Source organism: Thermoascus crustaceus (assembly GCF_041956765.1).
Source record: "Thermoascus crustaceus strain CBS 181.67 unplaced genomic scaffold VTN00scaffold_6, whole genome shotgun sequence".
NCBI lineage: Eukaryota > Fungi > Ascomycota > Eurotiomycetes > Eurotiales > Thermoascaceae > Thermoascus > Thermoascus crustaceus.
The window spans coordinates 494,475-517,194 of record NW_027192532.1 but is presented as its reverse complement, the minus strand read 5'-3'; the positions used below and the strand labels follow the sequence as shown (position 1 = coordinate 517,194).

General features: G+C 52.2%; 5 protein-coding genes across 5 annotated transcripts; 1 reads left to right on the top strand and 4 right to left on the bottom strand.

Moving 5' to 3' along the window:
• Positions 1-341: 341 nt before the first annotated feature.
• Positions 342-3,436, top strand: VTN00DRAFT_8548 (uncharacterized protein; the record flags this gene model as incomplete). Its single annotated transcript, XM_069435414.1, has 6 exons — positions 342-564; positions 618-1,204; positions 1,260-1,500; positions 1,552-1,571; positions 2,316-2,372; positions 2,465-3,436. 6 exons carry the CDS (start codon positions 342-344, stop codon positions 3,434-3,436), a joined length of 2,100 nt encoding a protein of 699 aa, XP_069285363.1.
• Positions 3,437-4,806: 1,370 nt separating this feature from the next.
• Positions 4,807-5,741, bottom strand: VTN00DRAFT_8547 (uncharacterized protein; the record flags this gene model as incomplete). The annotated part of the gene is made up of 2 exons (XM_069435413.1): positions 4,807-5,549; positions 5,732-5,741. The coding sequence occupies 2 exons, from the start codon at positions 5,739-5,741 to the stop codon at positions 4,807-4,809; spliced, it is 753 nt and encodes a 250-aa protein (XP_069285362.1).
• Positions 5,742-6,667: 926 nt separating this feature from the next.
• VTN00DRAFT_8546 (uncharacterized protein) lies at positions 6,668-10,460 on the bottom strand (the record flags this gene model as incomplete). Its single annotated transcript, XM_069435412.1, has 4 exons — positions 6,668-7,207; positions 7,270-7,876; positions 7,942-8,256; positions 8,386-10,460. The coding sequence occupies 4 exons, from the start codon at positions 10,458-10,460 to the stop codon at positions 6,668-6,670; spliced, it is 3,537 nt and encodes a 1,178-aa protein (XP_069285361.1).
• Positions 10,461-11,558: 1,098 nt separating this feature from the next.
• VTN00DRAFT_8545 (uncharacterized protein) lies at positions 11,559-14,223 on the bottom strand (the record flags this gene model as incomplete). The annotated part of the gene is made up of 9 exons (XM_069435411.1): positions 11,559-11,975; positions 12,037-12,588; positions 12,651-12,833; positions 12,893-13,524; positions 13,590-13,710; positions 13,774-13,805; positions 13,868-13,877; positions 13,953-13,962; positions 14,027-14,223. The coding sequence occupies 9 exons, from the start codon at positions 14,221-14,223 to the stop codon at positions 11,559-11,561; spliced, it is 2,154 nt and encodes a 717-aa protein (XP_069285360.1).
• Positions 14,224-16,766: 2,543 nt separating this feature from the next.
• VTN00DRAFT_8544 (uncharacterized protein) lies at positions 16,767-22,555 on the bottom strand (the record flags this gene model as incomplete). The annotated part of the gene is made up of 4 exons (XM_069435410.1): positions 16,767-17,170; positions 17,224-17,300; positions 17,364-17,566; positions 17,627-22,555. 4 exons carry the CDS (start codon positions 22,553-22,555, stop codon positions 16,767-16,769), a joined length of 5,613 nt encoding a protein of 1,870 aa, XP_069285359.1.
• Positions 22,556-22,720: the final 165 nt, after the last annotated feature.

The window sequence follows — 22,720 nt, the reverse complement described above, 5'->3', positions numbered from 1 at the left end:
TCAAAAGTCATCTTAAAGTAAAATGAGAATACGCTTGCAGCAATATCATTAGTGAAAATAAGGCATTAGCAAAAGGGAAGTGATTCTGAGGAGAGATACCTCAATTCCATTGTTTTATCAAGTTTGAATTACTATTCATGTCATGTGACTTTTAAGACGGTGTCTCTTACCGCCGAACTAAGCACTTAGTGTGTCCCACCCGCCCACGCGGCCGCCGCGGCGTAGTCGTAGTACTACGGAGTACACCTGATGGCCCTCCGACTTGATCCATCTCCGGGTACCTATCTACGTGGCCTGCGACAGTAGAGAGCTCCTCCTGTCGCTTGAACAAGACATTCACCATGGCAGCTCCTGCGGTTCACCATCTCTTCCATCACCCGATTGCCGATCATTCTTTCTCCTCCGACAAACAAACGCTCGCTGTTGCGCGGGACAGCAACGTTGAGCTATACCAGGCCGAAGGGGGCAGGTTCACGTTGAAGGATGAACTGAAAGGACATGAGAAGACTGTGACTGGCGTGGATATTGCCCCAAATAGTGGGCGCATTGTGACCTGTTCTCAGGGTATATTCGTCTCGAACATCCGATTATCCACCAGCAGCTAATGTGTCTCATAGACCGCAATGCCTACGTCTGGGAGCGAACTCCTACCGGTTGGAAGCCCACCTTGGTTCTTCTTCGAATTAACCGTGCTGCGACATTCGTCCGCTGGTCTCCTTCTGAAAAGAAGTTTGCCGTTGGGTCGGGTGCTCGCGTTATCGCCGTGTGCTATTTCGAAGAAGAGAACGACTGGTGGATCTCAAAACACTTGAAGAAGCCTATTCGGAGCACGATCACGACTCTTTCCTGGCATCCGAACTCTGTCCTGCTGGCAGCCGGTTCCACTGATTCACATGCAAGAGTCTTCTCTGCATACATCAAGGGAGTTGATACCCGCCCAGAGCCGAGCGCATGGGGTGAACGCCTCCCGTTCAACACGGTATGCGGCGAGTTTCTGAACGACTCGGCTGGTTGGGTCCACGGAGTCTCCTTTTCTCCCAGTGGAGATGCTCTCGCCTTCGCATCCCATGACAGCAGCATCACCGTGGTGTACCCGAGTGCCCCGGAACAGCCCCCGAAAGCTATGCTGAACATCAGCACCCGTCTTCTCCCATTTACGAGCTTGATCTGGAATGGAGAAAACGAGATTATTGCAGCTGGACATGTAAGTCTTTCGGAGACCGAGGCGCCAACGGCGTGTATTGATAATATCTCTCTAGGACTGCGAGGCCTTCCGCTTCCGCGGGGACGAGAACGGATGGCAGCTTGTAGGGTCGATGGAAACTAAGAGAAGGCCTGGAGTTGGCGATGCCCGCGAGGAATCCGCTCTCAACATGTTCCGTCACATGGATCTGAAGGGACAGACCCAGATCGATACCCAACTGCAGACAGTTCACCAGAACACTATCAGTACTATTAGGGTCTATGAAGAATCTGGCGGCGCTGTCCGGAAGTTCAGCAGTAAGTGCCTTCCCAGACGAATACTGAGCAGACAGCTAACTATTTAAACAGCGAGCGGAGTCGACGGAAGGGTGGTTATCTGGACCATTTAAGTATACTGCATCGAGCTGTAGTATCGATGGTCTGCTCAGACTATGGTAGAATAAGAACCACTGCCAAACGATAATGCTTCCAAATCATCTTTGTTACATCAAGCTTCTCGGAAGATGCCAGGTTGTATAGACAACTCATTGAGACTTCTGCAATGCGGGCTCTGTGACACGTTAGCTGTAAAAGGACCGTCATGGTCGACTTACTGTATTCGATAAAGAAAATACAACAAGATAAAGCGGCTAGTCTCGTAGAAGCTTTAGTGCCGAAGTTGACATCTGTTCTGTTATTAAATGCAGTAGTGGAGGTCTAGAGCGTCTCCGCGTCGTTACCCCGGATTCAGCGGCGGCCCGTGTTGGCGTCATTCTTCTTGTCACGCGCCTTCAACAGCAACTTCAACCTCCATGTGACATAGCAGTTGGAGGACCATGGATGATCGCTTTTGCTCCTTGGACAGCTCTTCCGGTGCTCCCTTGCCAGTATTCAATGATGATACGGTCAAGATTTAAATGACGCCTCTGAAGCATGACGACTTTCCTAGTTCTTCTCGCCGCCCTCGTCGCATGCCTTCTCCGCCCTTCGAGGGCCAGCGTCCTACTACAACCTCATGATCCGTCGGGGGAGAAAACGATACACGCGATGTCTCTCCGGAAGTCTTCGAATCCCTAGAGGAGCTTGCAAGGCTAGTCGATATCTCATACTGTGTAGGCTCGACGGGCATCCAGCAACCGTTCCAGTGTCTCAGCCGATGTAACGAGTTCAAGGGGTTTGAGCTTGTCACGGTAAGGACCTAGTTGCTATTTCCCTTCTCTCTGCCACCTGAGTGTGCAATCTGTAGAAAATACTGGAGCTGACATGAGGACGTTCTTTCCAGACATGGAACACTGGCCCCCTTCTCTCCGACTCCTGCGGCTATATTGCGCTCTCCCACCCGCCATTCCCCCGGCGCATAATAGTCGCCTTCAGGGGGACTTATTCAATCACGAACACGATCCTCGATCTCTCTGCAGTGCCACAGGTCTACGTCCCTTATCCAGCTGATGGCAATGGCCAACAAGACAAATGCGTAAACTGCACTGTACACGCGGGTTTCATGACCTCGTGGCAGACGGCCCGCTCTACCGTTCTCTCTCACGTATCGACAGCGTTGCAGCAACATCCGGACTACGAGGTCGTGCTGGTGGGACACTCGCTCGGTGGAGCCGTGGCTGCTTTGGCTGGCCTGGAGATGCAGCTCCGCGGCTGGAAGCCACAGGTGACAACTTTTGGGGAACCGCGGATTGGAAATGCAGCCCTCATGCGGTTTATTGACGAGACGTTTAACCTCACAGAGCCTTCATCTATGGCGGACAAGGACAAACAGAGAGGGCAGAGGAACACATACCGCCGCGTAACTCACGTCAACGACCCTGTCCCTTTGCTCCCGCTTGAAGAGTGGGGCTATAAGACGCATGCTGGGGAGATATACATCTCCAAACCAAGTCTTCCCCCATACGTTTCCGACCTCGAGTACTGTGACGGTGACCAGGATCCCCGATGTATCGCACGGTCTGCAGAATCCGAATCGGCGTCTCGCGTACTGCGAGACCCATACCTATTGTCAGCGATACGCGATATGGATCTGGAAACAGAAAGGGACATGCTCATGGCCCAAGAAGGAGAAAATTCGTTTGTCTCTCAGGCGGGAGAAGGGGGCAAGGGCATAAATTCGCAGTGGCCCTTGATCCCCCGGCGGTATCGACTCTGGGACCTCTTTTTTGCACACCGCGATTACTTCTGGAGACTGGGTCTTTGCGTGCCGGGTGGAGATCCCACTCGTGTGTTACGTGATGGATCAATGGCATAGTGTTGAATTAATTAATTGCTCACGTCTCACCACGAATTTTAAATATACTGTCTTCATGGGAAGCTCATATTCACCTTGTCCCTACCAGTGTCTAACTATAGGGATGTAATCATAATCCCCGGCCTTAATTCTAGCGGACAACAACAACAAATCCATGGATGTTGAGTCTCGTATTCTACCTCACCAGATCTGGACCACATTACCCGCAAATTTCCATAATCTCTATTCTTCACGAGTCCGGAACAGGAGTAGAGTGTTGCTGCGCATCGGGGTTCAGCATCAGTAAGATTCCCATAGTAGGCAAATATCCTATTCGTTAGGTATGTACTGTACATACTGTCGAGTAGATACCCAAAACATCACTTCTGATCTCGCAAGATCAGGGCAAAGAGTAAGCCCCAACATGTTGAATTGAATTGGTATGAATCCAAGACGGTGGTGGATCTATCACATTGGGTGAATTAGCTTTTGCATATACATGTACATGTGCAGGCGCAGTACATACATAGCAGTCTGCGTGCAGTTGGGCAAAGGGGTTTAATTAAACAGTTTATAATTCTGTTTTCCTCTTTTAACTCAATATATACATACATGTATAGTGCATATTATAAGTGCGGATCTATGTTTCGGTTAAATTCCACTATCTTCCAAACCTTTAAGACTGACATTAAAACCACTTATTTTAAAACCCTCTGTAATAAGATATTCTACCCTGTGAACTTACAGGCTTATTGTCCTTTAAAAGCTTGAGCTTTGTTCATTGTCTAATGTACACTACTGAATTATATCTTTTGTCACACCTCCCCTGCTATCTACTGTCTTGGTGGATTGCTGTTTTATACTCATGTGATTTTGAAGCCATTGAAGGGTACCTACCCAGACACTATAATAGGTCACAGACCCTAGGCAAAGCCAGCCCAGATTGCAATATAGCAAAAGTGGCAAGGTAGGTGGCTTGGACAGAGGGGAGAGGGTGCCGAAAGATACGATTCAGTAGTGTAAATATATGTAATTTTTTTTTAATTCCATGGATATCATGTAGTTACAGAATACTGTAAGAGCAATAATAACCTGGAAAATAGTTTGATCCATCGCATTTTATTTTTGTAGCATGGTGGCTTCTATATAAATGCATATAATACATATCAACTCCTGAGCCCCTGTCCAACACAACTAAACTTAATAAAGCCGGGAACCGTTCAAATAAACACGACACATATATCTGAGCCGTCTGGGTTGAACATTAAAATTGAGTAGGTACTTATATCTGCCTTTTTATTATTAAAATGCGATGACTCCACCCTTCGAAGATCGCATATAGTAGAGTACCTAAGTAAGTAAGTAAACTCTCCAGCTACCAACCTGCCTACCTAGCTCACCATCACCTCCCTCAACCTCTCATTAACCAGATCCCGATCCCACCTCCACTTCTCCCTCCCTCCTAACCCCTCCTTCTGTCCATTCCGACACTCCTCCTTATACCACTTGATCATCTCGTCCTGGTCCAGCGAGAGTTCCTTTTCATTTCTCTTCGCCAGATCAAACGCCTCCAGCAGACGCTTCCACCCGGTATACCCGCCCACGTCCTCGGCGCTCTCGTGGCCCTCGCCGTCCAGACACTGGAAGTGTTCGGTTCCGCGGGCGCGTCCGGCGCAGGAGACGATGTGCTCCCATCCGTCACCGAAGTCGTAGGTGTAGTGGATTGTCTTGTTCTTCCTGCCTCTGCCTCCTCCCGTGGTGGGATTCTCATCCTCGAGGACCTGATGCAGACGGTATTCGGAGCTCTCCTTACAATTCGGTAAATAATCATTCGTGACTTCGCTCAAGTCAGTAAGTCTCAGGACGGGTTCGGGGCCCAGACGACGGTTCTCGCGGCCGCTGGTGTCGTCATCGTTGAAGACCTCGAATTGGTACAGATGAGCGCCGGCCCAGCCGAATGCGACCTGGAGGGCCCTGTGGAGGGCGGCGAACGTGGACGTCGCGGGGCAGGAGAGGGTGCGGGAGATGCGAGGGTCGGTGATGAAGCGCGGGTGGAGGTTGACTTTCAGGATGTAGTTCTGGGGTCGACAGTCGGGCTTGTGACGCGGCCAGTCGTTGAGCTGGCAGGTTCGGTCTGTATAATATAAACCAGCAAAAAGCAAGTGATCATCAGCAAAAACTTCCCTTGTCCCCTATGAGAAAAGGAGGGGAGTATTATACTGCAGTAAACATTGGATCGGCAACGCTCGCAAGTCAGAAGGTGGCTATCTGACCGTTGGCAGAAAGCGCACTTGGGCGGCGTTGTTGTTCCCCTACCCTCTGACATTACTTTGGTTAGGTAGGTATGCCGTATATGCTGCTCCAAAGCTGGTCTGGTCTTTTTTTCCCCCTCGGCCGCGTGTGGTAGTTAAATGCTTCAAAAGGTATTTGATATTTTCCGGCTGCACGCCAGATGATGGGACTGAGATTGGTATCTCTCTCTCTCAAAGACAAAGAATGAAGAGAGACCAGGAGTAGGAGCAGACAGACAGGTAATTAAGTGGTGGAAAGTTAGAGCCTAACTCTATCCAACGGTGCCGCAAGTCCTGTCCACGGAAGGGCCTATTCATGCGTGGATTCGGACTGGTCTAAACTTTCGAGAAGGATACGCAATGTAGACGTGGAAGACAGAGGATATGGGGGAAGAGTCGATCAGGAAAAGGGAGGAGGAATCTCGTCGGATTCAGCTACTAATGGAACAAGAATATAGAGAAGTGAGGTTATTCCTGACAATTTCATGTCGACAAGTCGATAAAGGTTGCGAGGTTCTAAAACTCCGTAAAGTATTCTTTTCATACTTACTCAGTAGGCAAAACTATAGAGATCCAGTAGATACATCGTACATACACAGTACATACTAGAAGTATGCTTCGTGATAGAATCATAGAGATATCTAAGAAGAATTCGGTACCCAAGTACAGGGCTACATTACACAACAAGAACAAATCTAGTCAACGTTTGCCTATATTCAAAAGGAACCTAAAACTTTCTCCAACATATATATGCGAATCGAAGCGGGTACATAGCTACCTGACTGAAACAATGGACCCCGAAAACAGGTATCAAACAAAACCCCTAAAACCGGAGAAAGAGCAATGTCATGCCTGCTGGATGGGAGCGTTAAGAAAGAGTAGGATCTCCGCTGCCAAATCGTTCCATTACATCACCCATCTCTTATAATGTGAAAAACAAAAGGTTTTCTTTGAGGCCCCCCTACCGGCCGTACTCCAGACTCGGCACGACAACTGGTCCGTACTTCACCACATTACCGTATGCCCCTTCACCCTGCACCATAAAGTCCGCTGCGAGATTGAGCTTGCCACTGCCGCGGGGAACATCGGTGCGTCCGTATCCCGCGATGACCTCCGGGTCATATGCCACAATGGCAACGTAGTTTCTGCGGCCCATGAGCCTGCGGTGTTCGCGTGGCTGGCCGGTGACATCGGTCTGGAAGATTTCTAACATGTCCTCCTTGGTATCGGTAGGTTGGGACGGCGTGGAGCGGTGTCCGTTGGCCGGGATGTATAACGGTTTGTTGTTGTGGAGAAGCTTGAGGATGTATGAAGGCGGCGGAGTGTTTACAACGGCAGACGAGATGAGTTGGTACATGGTCTTATGGTCAGAAGGACGAGTCGGGTCGTGTACCAGACCCGCACCACACACGTTGACCGCACCAGAGACAAAAGTCATGCGAATTGATTTCTGATGCGAAATTCCCTGAAGCGTCCGGATGAGATAGGTTCTCTCGAGATCCTGATATCCGCGTTAGTACTGCTGCATATACAAAAATACACGATCTGGTCAACCACACAAACCTTTGAGTCGTGCGTCCATTGGTCTTTCAGCTCGTCAAGAATATCAATGTCACCGAATGGATTCAATATTCCACCCATGAGACCAGACTTCCCCACAGCACGCTTCACAGAATCAAAGCCAGAGCCCACAGCTTCTTTCGCGCCAACAACACCAGCAACGGAGCTGGTTACTTTCCCGAGCACGTTGTAAGCACCTGTGACGGCTCTCTTTCCTGTGGTAAACGTGTGGGCAAGTTGCTCCGCGGAATCTAACCTGGGGTAAATGAGAGGAACGGAAATCATCCATATGCAGTGCTGGACGGTGGAAGGCAGCATTGCGATCTTGGGAAAGAGGCCCTGATACGTTGGTCCAGCCATGACCTGATGCGGGTTCCGCTCAGAACGACAGTCCGGTCCTACGACCACAACCGCAGGTCCAAGGAACTTGACGAAGTGCCATCCGGTTCCGGTAATAGTGAACAGATCAATATCTGAGCTGACATTCCGGAGGATCTCAAGAGTAGTGTGATGCTGAAAGAGGAGATACATTTCAATAGCAATCCGCCCAATGTTCTTGAACATGTTTGAGAATTGCATGTGCTCCGGATATGAACCGAATCCGTCAAATCTTCAGACACATTAGCAATAGGTCAAAAAGGGCTTTAAGCATGAAAACAATCCGGATGTACTCACATGTCATGGTCATCAATCTGCGAGATATGCGGAATCTGAGCGAACGCCTCTCTCAGATAAGGCTGGTCAAAGTGGCTTGTGTAGTAGTGGAAATAAGCATGGGACACATCCTCCTCGTGCGCCGCAGTCCAAGGGGCGTTCTTTCTCGCCTCCTTACCGCTCATCGCAAGCCACTGCTTAAGGCAAGGAATCTCTTTCCATATACGATCCGCGTAGATCTGGCCACCCAGACACAGCTGCGCATGGAAACCTCCGATCTCCACATGCTTCTGCATAATGTCCTTCCACATGAAGCCCACGCCTCCAAGACGAGCTCTTTCGTTAGCATTAACATTTATTGAGAAGTCATTCCCAGAAGTTGCGACGAAGCGCCAATTCGTCTCGTGTCGCCCAGCGACTAAGAATTCATAGCGAGTGCATCCGAGATGGGAAGTTATAGCGTACGTCCACTTAGCCGGACCAGACTCCTCCATCTTTAAATCAATATCGTATTTATAGAACGTCCATCGCTGATGAACAGCAATATTCACTGCCTTAAGTTGTCGTGGATTCGGCGAAAGGTCAATACTCTGGTGTATGTGTATCGTAGGAGGCTGAGGAGCGTCGGTGACCAGCAGGATAGACCCCAGCCAGATTCCTCGTTCCAGATCCATGTTTGTGTATCTCAGATACGGACCGAAGTATACGCCATTCGTGGGCGCAACTTTGTACAGGTCCACCCCGCTAGTTGGAGGTGGTCCTGTAAAACCTCCCGCCGGCGAGTTCAAGCTCATGACGCTGCCATCAAATCCCGGTGTCAAAGGCAGACCAGGAGACGCGAGTGGCTTACCACCAAATGTCGACAAGCCGGGGGAAGACAAGGGATGACTTCCATACGAGCTTCCGACGGGGGATAAGGGCGCGTCATTGAGGTTCAGAGGGGTTGGTCCCTTTGGGAATTCCCATTGCGTAGACTGTGTCGGCAAATGGATGTAATAGTACTGTCCAGAGTTTGGATCAAGATGAGCAATCCACCCTTCCGGTAGCGGAGGGGGAGATGCTGGCGGGATCGTTGAAGGGGCTGAAGGGGCTGGAGACGCGCTGACCTGAGGATGTTGAGCGATTGGGTGTCCGTTCTGGACAGTTTGTTGTTGCTGTATGGAGGAGACTGCATGTTGCTGCTGTCTCGGGTCATTGGCAAATGCGGGATGCGTTTGGGCAGTGGGCGCAGGCGAGGCAGCAGCGGCAGGCACTGGGGTTGATGTAGCAGGGTGTCCCATGGACGGTCCCTGTGCCACTGCTGCTGCTGCTGCCGCTGCTGCCGCTGCTGCTCCTGCTGGGCGACGTTTCTCATTCGGATACCCCTGGGATACGTTCGCGCCGGGTACGCTTGAATAAGCGGGAGGCGGCGAAGAACTGATCTGCATCCTTTGAAGGTCCTGTTCCAAAGCATTCGGGGGGATCCTGCTCGGCCGTTGAACCTGGGCGCTCTGACCCGCAGAGGCTGGTTGCTGGCTCGGAGTAGGAGCGGGCACCGAATTCTGAGAAGTTATCTCGTTCGGGCCTTTGTAAACCGTTGGAGGTCCATGTGGCTGAGAGCCCGGCGGCTCAGTGGGAGTCCATGGCCGCGGAACGGGCTGCGGTGTCTTCGGCTGCTGACCAGCATACTGTTCTGCTCTTCTCTGTGCCGCAATGTTTTGAGAGTGTAAGCCTGCCAACGTGGAAGTGCCTGCGATTCCAGAAGCAGCATATCGGGCTTCGATGTCGGATCCAGGTTGTTGGCCCGGGCCCACGATCGGAGTCTCCGGTGGAGGAGGCGACCCTCGCTGAGCACGGGTTGTGGAAGTTGATGCCGTAGAGCTTATCCGGTTGATGGAGGTTGGGTTCGAAGCGCGGAGGTGCGCCTGCGCAGCCGAGGAGGAATTATTGACGGTGGAAGCCCCCGGGGGAGGGTAGTACTGTCGCTGGTAATCCGAATATTGGGTCACATGCGGCGGCGCGCTGCTGACCGGGGGCGCCTGTGCACGGTATGGTGCCTTCTGGAACAGGCCTTCTTTATCTGGAGCTTCTGGCCCAGGGGAATCTGGAAGCGGCTTTGGCGCAGCAGTTCCCCTTCTCTCCGCCAACGTCGCTGGCTTGGGCTCCCGCCCGTCGCGGGGTCGCAAAGAGGCGGGGTAGTCAGACGGCCGAGTGGCACCAGAGCCCGCTGGCAGCGCGGAGGCACTGCTCTGATGCGGCGGACTTCCTCTTCCGCCACCAGCGGGACTCCCTGTCCGCCCGCCATCCGGATATGGTGGCTGTGGACTTGAACTGCTACCGACGCGCATCTGCTGAGGCCTGGGTCGGTCGTCGGGGTATGGGAGGGTTGAGGACGAGTTCGAAGAGGCTGCCACCCTCTGCTGGCCTGTTGCAGCTACCGGCGAGGGCGTCTCTTTTTTATTAATGCGCAGCGGCTCGACGAGGGGCGAGTTGGGTCCCGAAGGTGAGGTGATGAACATCTCCTCTTCGGGCCTGCCCTGCCGGCCCCCACCTAGACTCATGGCGGACTGCCGTGTTGATGCAGGTCCCTAGTGAAACAGAGGCACAAAAACGGATATCAATGCAAAAATTGTTATTTTTAGATTCAGAAACAGGCTGCACACGGAGGTTGGTCGAACAGATCGGGGGCGCTTGGACGATGCGGGAGAGCAATGAGGGGTAGCAAGTAGATGAGCTCCTGAGACAGCCAACCGATCTGGCGGCCTGGACACGCAGAACTCGACACAAGCAGCTGCGGTGGACAAAATGCAAATACAGGACACACGCAGAGAGAGAACAGAGAAAGCAAGCAGGAGAGGAAGAGAGAAGAGAGAAGAGAGCAGCTCTGGAGATGCTGGGCTGATGGATCTTCTGGGCAGCGATACGCGCCGGGCGAGAACGAGATTCCCAGAGGCTGCAGCCATTGGCCGGCGGGGGAGGCACGGCGCGACGAGGGGCAGCGTCTGCCAGCGCCCATTCGTCGCAGGACGTGCGCAGGCTTGGGATTTGCATCTGATGATCTGACAGGCTCGGGTTCCGTTCTGCAGGGCCGTTAGTGTGCCGTCGAGGACGATCATCATGGGCAGCATGGCGAGAAAGAGAAGAACAGTGGACGAGGCGTGCAGGAACTGTATCTGCAGGTTGTTGAAAGTAAAGAAAGGTATCGACAATCGGCTCGGACCATCCGCATCCCCGCAGCGGGCTCGCTCCATGGCTCCCGTCTGCCTGAGGCTCCACAGTCCAGATAAACTCAATTCCTTTCTTTGCCAGATATAGATACAGGGGGAAACCACTTCAAAATTTCAAGGAAGAAAGCTCCCTGTATTATATGACACAGATATCTTATCGCATATAGACGCAATTCAACACATATAAGTAGAAATCCCGGGGAAGACGCCCAAGTCAGACGTCCCCATCCGGAAGAATATATGCAACAAATACAAAGAACACACCTGAACACGTAGGATATAAGGGCCCCGACGAAACAAGAGCTCAACACTCGTTCCTCTCAGCACAGCTCTTCCGAAATGCGACTGACCATCAAGACGACATAAAAAGCTTACTCCCCATTCAACGCCCGTCTGCCCCGAGACACCGCGATTTTCCGCAATAACAATGAATCACAACCCAAAATTGACCACCTGAAGCCCCTGCTCGATCATCACATCGATCCAGTCCACGTCGAGGGAATGCCCTACGCTCATAAACTGCTGCGTCTGCCGCTCGTAGACCACCTGGAGCACATTCCGGGTCGTCGTCGCGTTGCGCCCGACCCCTTCCTTCTCCATGCTCGACATCAGCTCCATCACCATCATCTTCTGGCTGCCAGAGGACGTGCCAACGCCCGCGATGAACAGGGGGAAGATGATGAAGCGGAGGTCGAACCGTCCCGCGTTGACGATGCTCTCCGCCACCTGGAGGATGACCGACGCGTGGTGCCCGATCTCTTCGTCGGACGTACTCCCGGGCTCCAGGCGCTGCCCGGGCCACATGGTTGTGTGAGAGAAGATCAGACATGCGTGGAACAGTGTCAACGACTAGAGCGGAGTGTTTAGCCGGGAGCACAAAAGAGCGTACACCTGCGGATGCCGAACTCACCTGCTGCAAGAGCTCCTTGGAGCGTCGGGGAAAGCTGTCCAGGTGCTGACGGAGTAAAGTTGCATTCGGTGACTCCCAAAGTAGTTTGAAGTCCTCCCTAATCCCAAAGAGCTTCTTTTGACGCTGAGCCGGGTGCGCGAAGGACCCGGTGCCGATCGAACTGTCGAGAAAGGGTGATGAGATGCTTTCCCTTCGAAGTTCAGCAGCAAGAAAGCCTAGTCTGGCAGCCAACACAAAAGTATCGTGGTGTAACTGCAGGACCATAGGCAGACTATCACTCTCCTCTGGGTAAATTGCGCTATAGCCTCCAGGTCCCAGAGGGTAGAGAAGGAACCCCGGCCCCGGCAGCATGTTGTTCTTCAGCATGGCCCCGACGAACTCCCCAGTTCCAGCCCCGCTGAAGAGGGCATCCAGGTCAATGTTGCAGACCCACCAGATAATAAAAGGGTATCGCTCCCTCCCGAACATAGAAAGCCTCATGAGGGATATGTGTAGCAGCCGCGAAATATGATGTGACCAGAGATTCGATCCACCAGGCTCAGCTGCCGCGATCTAAAACAAATTAAGCAAGTGCAGAAGAAACATCGAGCGCTCGAAAACGGCAAAGTTCCTACCTCATAAACCAGCAGCAAAAAATGGGTCAAAAATAGTCCGTCCGAGCAGAGATCTTGATTGCTGCGAAGACTGGTTTGGAGCGAGGGAAAGGCTTGTTGATAATGCTGTAATGCATCAATATTCTGGCCACCATCTTGATGAGCAAGGCTAAGGGCTGACACTGCCATCATTGCGTGGAAAAGCTAAATATATTAGAACAATGCACCCTTTTCCATCGACCAGGGGCTGAAGGAAAACGTACTGGCCGAAACGTTGCAGCCTCCCACTCAAATATCTCCACACCTGGAGAGTTGAAATGCGATGCGGATGCACTTTCTCCGGGAGATTCCACTTGAACCAGTTGCTTCCACACCACGTCCCGAAAATGTGAAAGTAACCTCGCATCTTGGCCACCTCTTTCGACGACCCGATCTAACGGGTAAGACGAGTCCCCTTGGACTCGGTCGTGTGGAGGGAACTGTGGTGGAATGGCAGGCGACGAAGATCCCGTTGCGCCCAGACTTGGAGATGGCCTTGATGCTCTCCAATGGGAAGATGGACGTCGTGTGCTATCTTCAAATTTGGCCAGAATCACCACGTTGGGATCGTCAGTTTCTATACTGTTCTCTCGCTCGTCCCCCCTGCTGCCACTGACCATGGAACTGGTCACGGAACCCCCGCGGTCTCGGACATTGGACCCTTCCATCGAATCATCGGCATACTCTGGGAGGCCGGAGAAACTGTCAGGGTTAACAATGACGTGATACGTCCCCGGGATATACGCTTCTGCCTTTCGCTCTCGCTCTTCGTCTGAAGTCAACGATGCGAAAGGGGGAAGCGAGTCGCCCACTGTCGACAAAGAGCAGCTGCTTCCAGTATGAGTTGGTGACGTAGCTGCCAATACCAATCCACAAGAGTCAATATAAGAAGAACAGAAAACGATGCAACGTAAAACTTACGATCCCAGACTGCGTTCCCAACAGTTGAAACCTCCGACATCCTTTCCACAACTCGAGGGGTGTCATCTCGAAAAGATAGGCGGGGACGGTAATCGCAGACATGACCTAGCCGGGCACATTGCTACATACTCTCAGGAAACGGCTCACGGAATTCAGGAGGACATGATGATGCATGCAAACGTACTCCACACGTGGGACGATCTTCATCACATTTTACTAACGGGGGGTTCAGCAAGATTATTCTTGGGAGCAGGAGACCAAGCAGGAAGACTACGTACCTTTGCGACTCTACCAGCAGGGACCGACAAAAGTCAGTCAGTCAACCCGCAATATCCCTAAACATTCGAAGGGAGATGTGCTCACTCGACATGTCCTACACTGATGGTTAACGACATGTTTCCAGGAGGAAGGGGACTATGTAAAAGATGGCCACTTACCAACATCCAGTCCTGGATCGCGGAGGCAGACGAACGCGGGCTGGTACAGTCAGGTTAGGTGCGTTGACGTTGGCGCTGAGGCCGGAGCTTGTCGAAGACGAGACGTCGTCCTTGGGCGCAATGATCGGTAACCGCAGTGGCTGCTTTCCCGACGCTTCACCCCGCCTGTTTGGCATTACAAGGGTTGTCACCGTCATGAGACCTGATCTGACTACTTCTGGCCTGTCGACATCAGAAGGTAGAAAAGATGGTTTGGTGACAATCCCAGGGGAACCTAGGGAAGAGGCTCTCTACCAGGATCTGACACCCCCAAGCAGTCACACTCCCGCGGTTCAGTCTTGTCCTTCTCCTTCAGAGCCACCAGGAGTCAATGCTCGAGAGGTGACCAGAGGGTGATACAGGTCTTAGAAAGGTGTGACGTCGAAGGAGGGACGTCTCGAAAGCGTCTACGCGACAGATGAATAAAAGCCCGATATACTTGAGATAGCAATTGTAAAAGGATCAGCAGAGCACGCGGGCGGGGAAAACAACAATGGCATCAAATTTTTTCCGTGGGAGTGGATGCTAGCCGGTAGACTCATACTCCGGGCAGAAGATGCTTGGAGTACGAGGAATAGTCATATCGTGATTGACACATCGTTCAGAGCCTGGCCTACCTGAGGTGGCGGGACTTCGGGGAGTAAAAGCTATGCAGTGGGATTGAAGCAGCTGGTACTATCTGACTGTGAGCGATTTGCAGACCGTTCCTCTGGAAATAAGAGGTGGAAGAGTAGAAAGATTGTAGCCTGAGACTATCCAGCATTAATCTAGCCACGTCTGCCAACCATGTGCTTGACGAAGGCAGAAACTAAGACGGGGTCCTGGAACAGATGCAAGAGGGACGAAGCCACGGCCGGTCGGCCGAATACCATAGTTACTTAGCCTGATAGATCACCAGCTGTACCTCATGGGAGGCGGTCCAGAGCTTTTCCAGGTGCCCCATGGACGCGGAGACGAGCGAGCAGAAAGCCTCTACCACGTCCGGTGTACTTCCCAGCAGCCCATCAGGCAGTCCGTCATAGAGACAGGGCTACAGCTCTCGACAAGGTTGGGGCTCCGGGCGCCATCTCCGCGTGTCCTAACATAGCCTAAGAGGGGCCGTCGAGAGCGGAGGAAGTTTGAAGGTCCATCCGCTGAGAAGAGACACCCGTGAGAGCGCCCAGGGACCTACAAGGCACCACCACCCCATCACGGGTTCAACCACGTTTGTGGGGATGGCACAGTCAGGGTGCGAGCCTCGAGGCCAAGGGGGCACAGAAGAACTATGCCGTATCGTGGATAAGTCCCCTTCCACTTTCTGCAGGAGAAAACGAAGAGGATAGGCGTGCCAATGACAGCGGGTGGACCGTCGGCCGGAATGTCTTTGGACTCCCGCGGATGTTCTGGTCCTGGCTGAAACCTCACCAGAGAACCGCGGAACTCAGCATATTCGCCCCCGAGAGCTGGGAAAAATGTCGTTAAGAGGCTCAAAATAAATGCCCGCTGGCTTCATTTATGGCAGTCTGGCGGATGTTGCCGCTCTGGAGATACCCCAAGTCGATGCCAGATCTGCACACAGGATGCATCACCATAACATTCCTTTTTGCGCTCCTCGAGTGTCGACGACCGGTAGCGCTTTCCGAAAGCCAATAATAATTATAGAAACCCAGGGCCGATGTCATTTGGAGAGTTCAGCACTAACTGACCTGCTATTCCAATGCAGTAACGGTCGATGGTGCCAAGACAGCCAGCCACGCAGACCTGATGGACCATGGCCGTCACCTCGCGCGATCCGGAACGGAGTCCATCGAATGATTATCTGCCCAACGAAGGGAGACGACGGAACCCGGATGGAGTTCGGAGTGTCGTGCGGAGATGACAGCAGTGTGATAGGAACGGGATTGGGACGAATCTGTTGGCGGGCCCAGCGTCGACCAAGGGTCGAAGACTGTCCTCTGTGCGGCGTGCACACCCGAGCCCGATCTTGTCTGTAGCATGGGCTGCTGTCTGGTCTTAGCGTCGCCGGTCACGATCTTTGCTGGTCAGCTGTCACGTCGTCTGAAGGGGGGAATCGTTTTCGGAGTACGCAGTAGTGCTGTGTGCCGTACGGCGTAGCCGCGTAGGACACTGGGAGTTCATACGGGCAAGGTGCAGCCTTCGGGGTCTCCGCCCGGACAACCTACTAGGGATTACGGCTACTCCCGGACAGGTACAGCTTTTCCCTTTTACCCTTGGACGAACACACGGTGCTGCATATCGGGAAGTCTTCCGAGTCCTGTGCTCTGACATACCTATCGAACCGTTTTTACTAGTACCATGTATGCTCTATTTAGCGATTTTACCGATACCGATTTCCATATCTGGTGAGTAACGTGCGATGCGCCTCCGGCTGTCTGGATGGAGAGAGCGCCTCCCGACGGTCTGGAACGTAGCCTGGATGACGTTCCAGGCACTCCCACCCTGTCAGCCGCAACGCTGTCTGCGCGGGGCGAGCAGTGCCGAAATCTGTCTTCGACACAGGCCCTTTCTGCAGGCGATCGCGTTGGACGTCTGGTGTGGAACCCAACGCCGCTCGCTCATTTCCTAGCCCTCAACTGGAAGTTGTCCCCGCGGACCTGGGCTGTTGCCCACATTATCATGTGGTCCTGAGAAGAAGGTAGGGACAAACAACACTCCGTATGCTATCCTTACTGCCGATCTGCCACGTGGAATACAGACATGATCAGCCGTCAAGCTTCCCGAGAGCCTGGCTGAGGATGCGCTGCACGGGTCCAGATCTCTCCTGCCCGAGCCAAGCTACGATCCGCTGCCGTGGCGTCTCGGGCACTCTGAATTTGACCCGCTGGCAGACCGTTATATATCCAGCCGTTGCCTGTGCCCGTTTGGTTCGGATCGTCTCCAGGGGCAGATCGACTTCTCGGAATAGTAATCTGTCCGCTAGGGCCACCAAAGACGCTTCCAGCTGACTTGGATCCATGTCCCTGTCGTCTATTCTTGAGAGCCTCTCATCCAACTTATCAAAGAGTGCCTTTAGCCCCTCATACAACGTAGCTTGAACTGTCTTGCCACCATGCCTCAGAGCATCTTCGATTATGGGCGTCATCTCTGAGAGGTAGTCCTTCAGTGCTGTGTCTCGAGTTAGCGTCGTAGTCCAAACGTCCCTGTTTCGATTGGCTTACCTCTTGTCGGCACTAGAACTGCAGCGTTGAAGCACCGCAGAAGACAATTTACACAAGCTGCCAGGGTATCGTCGACGCTGAAGTTACATTCCTTTCCTTAGCCTTTATTCTCCACAACTTAAGGCGGGCAGCTGACTTACCTTGCCTTTTTGACGTTGCTTGAATCTATGTCCATCTTATCTCCCTGGTCTTCAGTAACATCTCGCACCACTGGGAGCACAATATTCAAGGCGTCGGGCATGAGATCAAGGTCTTCTCGGATTTCTGCAAATTCTCCGAGTGCGTTTAGAGCATTTGGACGATATGCAGGATTATTTCGCTTTGCTTCCCTCAATGCAATTGTCTTGATGAGATTTGGTTAGCCACCTGGTAGGCATAAAGTGATATAGGGGGATAGTCCTACTCTCATCTGTTCTCCAATAGGCTTCCTTTCTTGCCAGACTATCTTGGCATGGCGAGTAAATCTCACGAACGCCTTGACCACAATTTCCTTACCATTCCACGTCTTTCCAGCCAATGCCTTCTCCAAGACAGGCCATATTAGACCCCCGGTGGCGAGGTTAATATCCTTGTCCAGAGACGTAATCGTGTCTGCGATCGCAAGCGCTGCGGTGTGCTTGATCGCCCAGCGCGGGGAATCCAGATGCTCTGTAATGAGACCTAGGATCTCTTTCAAGTACAAGGATATCGCACGAGACCCGCCCACGTTGTCTTGCCACGTCTTCTCAAAGACCTCTTTTACCTGATCATCCGTGTCGTGTTTCGCGACGAAGACGAATGGTAACGAGGCAGCTGCAAAGGCGGAGAAGCGATCATTCGACAATTTCGAGGTGGAGTACAGAATCTCTGCTGATATCGCTCGATGAGAGACTTCCTCCGCCTGGAAGTACAGGGACTTTGAGAACTCTATCGTGTCCAAGACCCGATCATCTGTAGCTAGCCGTATGAGGTAACCAATGGATGTGCTGTATGACGCACTAACGGTATCGTTGCGGTCAAGAACGTACTTTTTGAGCAACTGGATAAAACGATCCGCATAAGGCTGAAAGAGAATCGTTTTCATGCTCAAGATGACGAGGACCCGGCTGCAGCCAACCTTGGAAGGCAGTCCCACGGCAGAACGAAGCACTTCTTCGAGCCTTACTGCAACCTCCTTCATGCTGGCCTCGTCAAGACTGTCTAGAAGATACCGCTCGATCACCTCCGTCATGGGAGACATGCGGATACTAGAGAGTCTCATCTTGTCTATATCCTGGCCGGTCAAACCGTACTTGTCAGCATTAAGATGGATATAGTTTACGGCCTGCGGCTCCAGAGAACTTAGAGATCCCAAGAATTTCTCTAGTATCTGAGGCACGAAAGGACGTAGGACTACGGCCGGACTCTTCTTGGAAATTTGTATCAGAGTGGCGACCGCGTACGCCTGAACTTCCTGTGCACTGGACTCCATTCCTTCATGGCCGAGTAAGAAGGGAACGACATGTCCTAGCATCGCCTTTGCTCGTTTGGAGCCAGCCTCTCCGGTTTCTAGGTGACGGATAACCATGTTGATGATAGTCTGACAGAGCCTGAGAGCCGCCGCTCGTACCGTCTCTTTGATATCGTCCATAACTTTAAACGCCTTTGTAAGTATCTCGTTCATATATTTGTCGTACTTCTCCAGTGGACGGCCTTGGATAAGATCCGCGATCGCAGCGCAACTAGCTTGTCGGACTCGCCATTCTCTACCCGCCATGATGCTTTTAAGGAGGTCCTCCATAATTTCATCAAAGTGGACATCTATCACCGCATTGGAGTCTTTCACCAGCGCCTGCCAGATGTCGTTCATCGATCTCTGGACATTTGGGTTTGGGTCAAATCGGTAGCGGTACAATTTCTGGTAAAGCTTAGGGTTCCGTGCCAAATACCCATTGACGCTCGAGTCGGACAGAACGTTGCTGAGGCCAAACCTGCCGAATGCGGCACGGCTAGACCAGATGGCGTTGTTTGATGCCAATGTCATGAAACGGTAGACCAAACTAGGATCACCGACCTCGGATGCAAGGTTCATGATATCTTTGTACGTGGTGACCGAAGACCCTTCACCAGTGGGCAACGCTCCAGGCTCGAAGAGTTCGGTATCAGCACTGACTCTTCCACCTCCAAGGTTAGAGCCATTTCCAGTAAACGAGCGCACCAAATCGCGCACGAGATCATCTTTCAGATCCTGGTCACCAATTTCGTACACAAGGCTGAGACCCCTGGAACCAGATTCCTGCACCACTTCATCACGGTCGGCCAGCAGACGCGTGAATGCTGCCTGGCATTTGCGCAGCCGATCCTGGATTTCCCGCATGTGACCACAGTCTTTAACCAGGCACAGCAGCCAGATCGCCGATGCCTTTCTGAGCGATGGTTTGGATGCCCCACAGCCGGCTATAATCTTATCGGCCATAGTCGCGAGTATCACGGTGGAGATGTCGGATTTTGGTGGCTCTTCATCCACGTCGAACTCCCCTACTAGTGACTTGGACTCCCAACCGGCTGCAGCTACGCTTAACGACGCACCAACAGCGAATTGGACCTCCGGACTGCGTATCTCATGCAGATCATAGATGGAGTCCAGCAGCTCAGTGAACGCAGCGGCATCATCATTCCCCTTTGGGAATATTAACGAGAATCGACCCAGTGTGGATATCGAGGTTTCATTCTCTTTCTTCGCGTCCTGCAGTAGCTTACCCCTGACAATCTTCCAACTACCAACTCCGGGGAGCGTCTCTAGGGATAAGATTCCAGAGAGACTGAACTGACCAACTGCTACTTGTGCGGCTTCTCGAAGCTCGGAATCGCGTGCATTCTCAAGTATATCGAATACGATCTCCGTAAATTCCTTGATCTGTGTCTCCGGGATCGTCTGAAGTCTTCTGCGGAATGCAAGCCTGCTCAGGAGATACGCCATTGCAAGAAGGGCTCCTCGAACCTGATTTGCAACCTGACCAATGGCATCTTTCCAGGCCATGATACGTTGTGTCAGGTCTGCCATTGCGTCTCGAAGGTTACCTTCCGGGAGTGAAATATGAGAGGCCAGGATCCCAAAAGCTCGCGCGGCCATGCGCTGCGTTGTACGATTGTTGGAAAACACAGAGTCCTTCAATGACGGCGCTCGTACGGCAAGCGCGTTGAGCAAATTATTTGAGGTCAACGAGCACACCTCAACGAAGTGAACACCACATTGGTCCAATCCTTCGCCATTTTTCCATAGAAGACCGTCCAATGACGACCCCAGAAAGGCAAGAATAGCTCTGTGGTCAGAGTTCTGGATATGTTGTTTCAGTGCGAACCGTGCTGTTTCGTTGGATGACAGCAACGCGTCAAGTTGGTACTCCCAGTCCTGCTCAATCCCCAGGGGTATCCCGGATTTCGAGACTGCTTCCCAGAGGAGAATGTTACGAAGAAATGCAATCGATGGTGCGAACGCACCAATGAAAGGTGCTGAAAACCGTTTCGAGCCTGTCAGCTGCCCAACCCCTGGGTCCTCAGCCTCATCCGATGGACCAAACAAGAAATATGTTAGGTCTTGGAAGCGTGGAAAGGTGTAACGTGGATCATCTAGTTCCATCGTCGAAGAAGCCGTCCAGGTCCCATGACTTCTTGGATTGAGCATCCGGTACCAATATGGATGAAGCCCCCTTTTGCCTTCTTCGACAATCTCTCGTTCCCTATCTTGCCCACCTCCAATAGCCATTAGATCGATCCAACGCGCTACAACATCTCTGTAGGGCAGACACCTGTTGGCAAACCGCAGGGCGACGAATCGGGTACTTCTAACAGCCTTGTAACCGGTAAAAGAGTCATCCTCACCTGGCCGGTTACCCATGTGATGGACGAGAAAAGGACGCAGCTCTTTCTGAAACTCCTCATCCGGGTAGTTCGCAAACGAGTTCAGAATACTGCCTAGGGCTTGCTCAATGCTAACAAATATTTCAGAGCTCGAGGCGTCGGAGCTCAATGACGTGAACAGCCATTTTACTAGGTCAATCTCAAATCGGTTCTCGGTATCTGCGCGCACTTTGCTGTCAACTTTAGGAGCCAATATCCCTATGCTCTCGTAGGCAAGGCTCCGCAAACCAAGGTCGGCTGGGGACAACTTCTGGCCGCTGACTGCCGGATTCGGCCATCCCTGAGATTGAACGAACTCCTTCAAGCCTAGTATTGCTTTTGGCGCGATAACCTTCAAGTCAGAAGGAGAGCCCATACGCGCAACCCATGTTGTGAACGTAAATATTTGGGTCCTCAGTTTAGACGCCTGTAATCCCTGAGCGGACTTGGCCGCATCTGAAAATAAACCCTTCTCAAGTAACTGAATGATTCGGGCCGTGTCCATAGTGGCTATCACTGATTTTCCCAGAAAGGCCAGAATCTTTACTTGGAGAGGAGGTCGCGCAGGTGGTGCGCCGTCGATCCCCTCTGTCCCGAAATAGAGCTTGTACAGTTGTTGTACCACATCGGGATTCTCAAGATCTGGGCTGAAGCGTTTCAGAATGTCCTCACCGATGTCAGACAGACGAGAGTTTGTATCCGCGGAAGCAATCACGGCTGGCAAAAATCTCTCAGAATCGGTAAAGGCCCCGCTGGCGAGAAACTTTGTGACTGCAACTTTCGTCTCCGTCAGATTTAATCCACCAGTAGCAGACGGGTTCCACGTCTCGCTCGGGGAGGCCCCTTTGTTCAGAAAGGTATATTCCTGTGGTGTGAGGCCCGGACACGTCTTCGCGTCTTTGTCCCCTGGCGATAGGAGGAGCAACTTCCCAAACCAAGATGACAAAAATCCCACGTCTTGGGCAGAAAGACCAAGTTTAGTCCTGAGCTCTGCATCCTCTGGGCTGCCCTTTTGAGGCAACTTCAAAAGCGGCAAGAGTCTCAGAACAAGGTTAAAGATGTTTGCGCCTTGGGTGGAAACCGTTCCAATCTCAGAAATCCCCTGAAGCAAAGGGGGCAAAAGATCAACCCGCGCTGCGGAATCGATGCGATCGATGCCCTGCTGGATATAGAGCAGATCGAAATGCCTGATGAGCTGCGACTTCTGTTCTTTAAACTGCTTCAACAGGGTCGCAACTGGGAGCTGTATGGACTGGGGCTTGATTCTCGTGTTGATGTGCTGGCAAACCGCGATTACTTTGTTGCGAACCGCAAGGCTTTCGGATGCCAGCTTCAGCAACAGAGGCGCCAGATATGTCTGTAGAAGAGATTGAAGCTTCGTGTCCGTGTCTGCCAGAGCGATTCTAAGCTCAACCTTGGATATTAAACTCAACTCACGAGCTTCGGAGCTCGCAGGTGTTGAGTCCGCAGACATTATGACACAAAATAGTTCAACAAGTAAAAACGATCGTGTCTACCCATCGACGAAGCAAGATATGGACTGTAGAGACAGCAACGGTGTCCTTCTACGCCACCTCTAGGCAGTGGTTGGTGACGACGCCCTCAGCTCTCTCAGAAGTGGAAACACTACCTAGGAGGG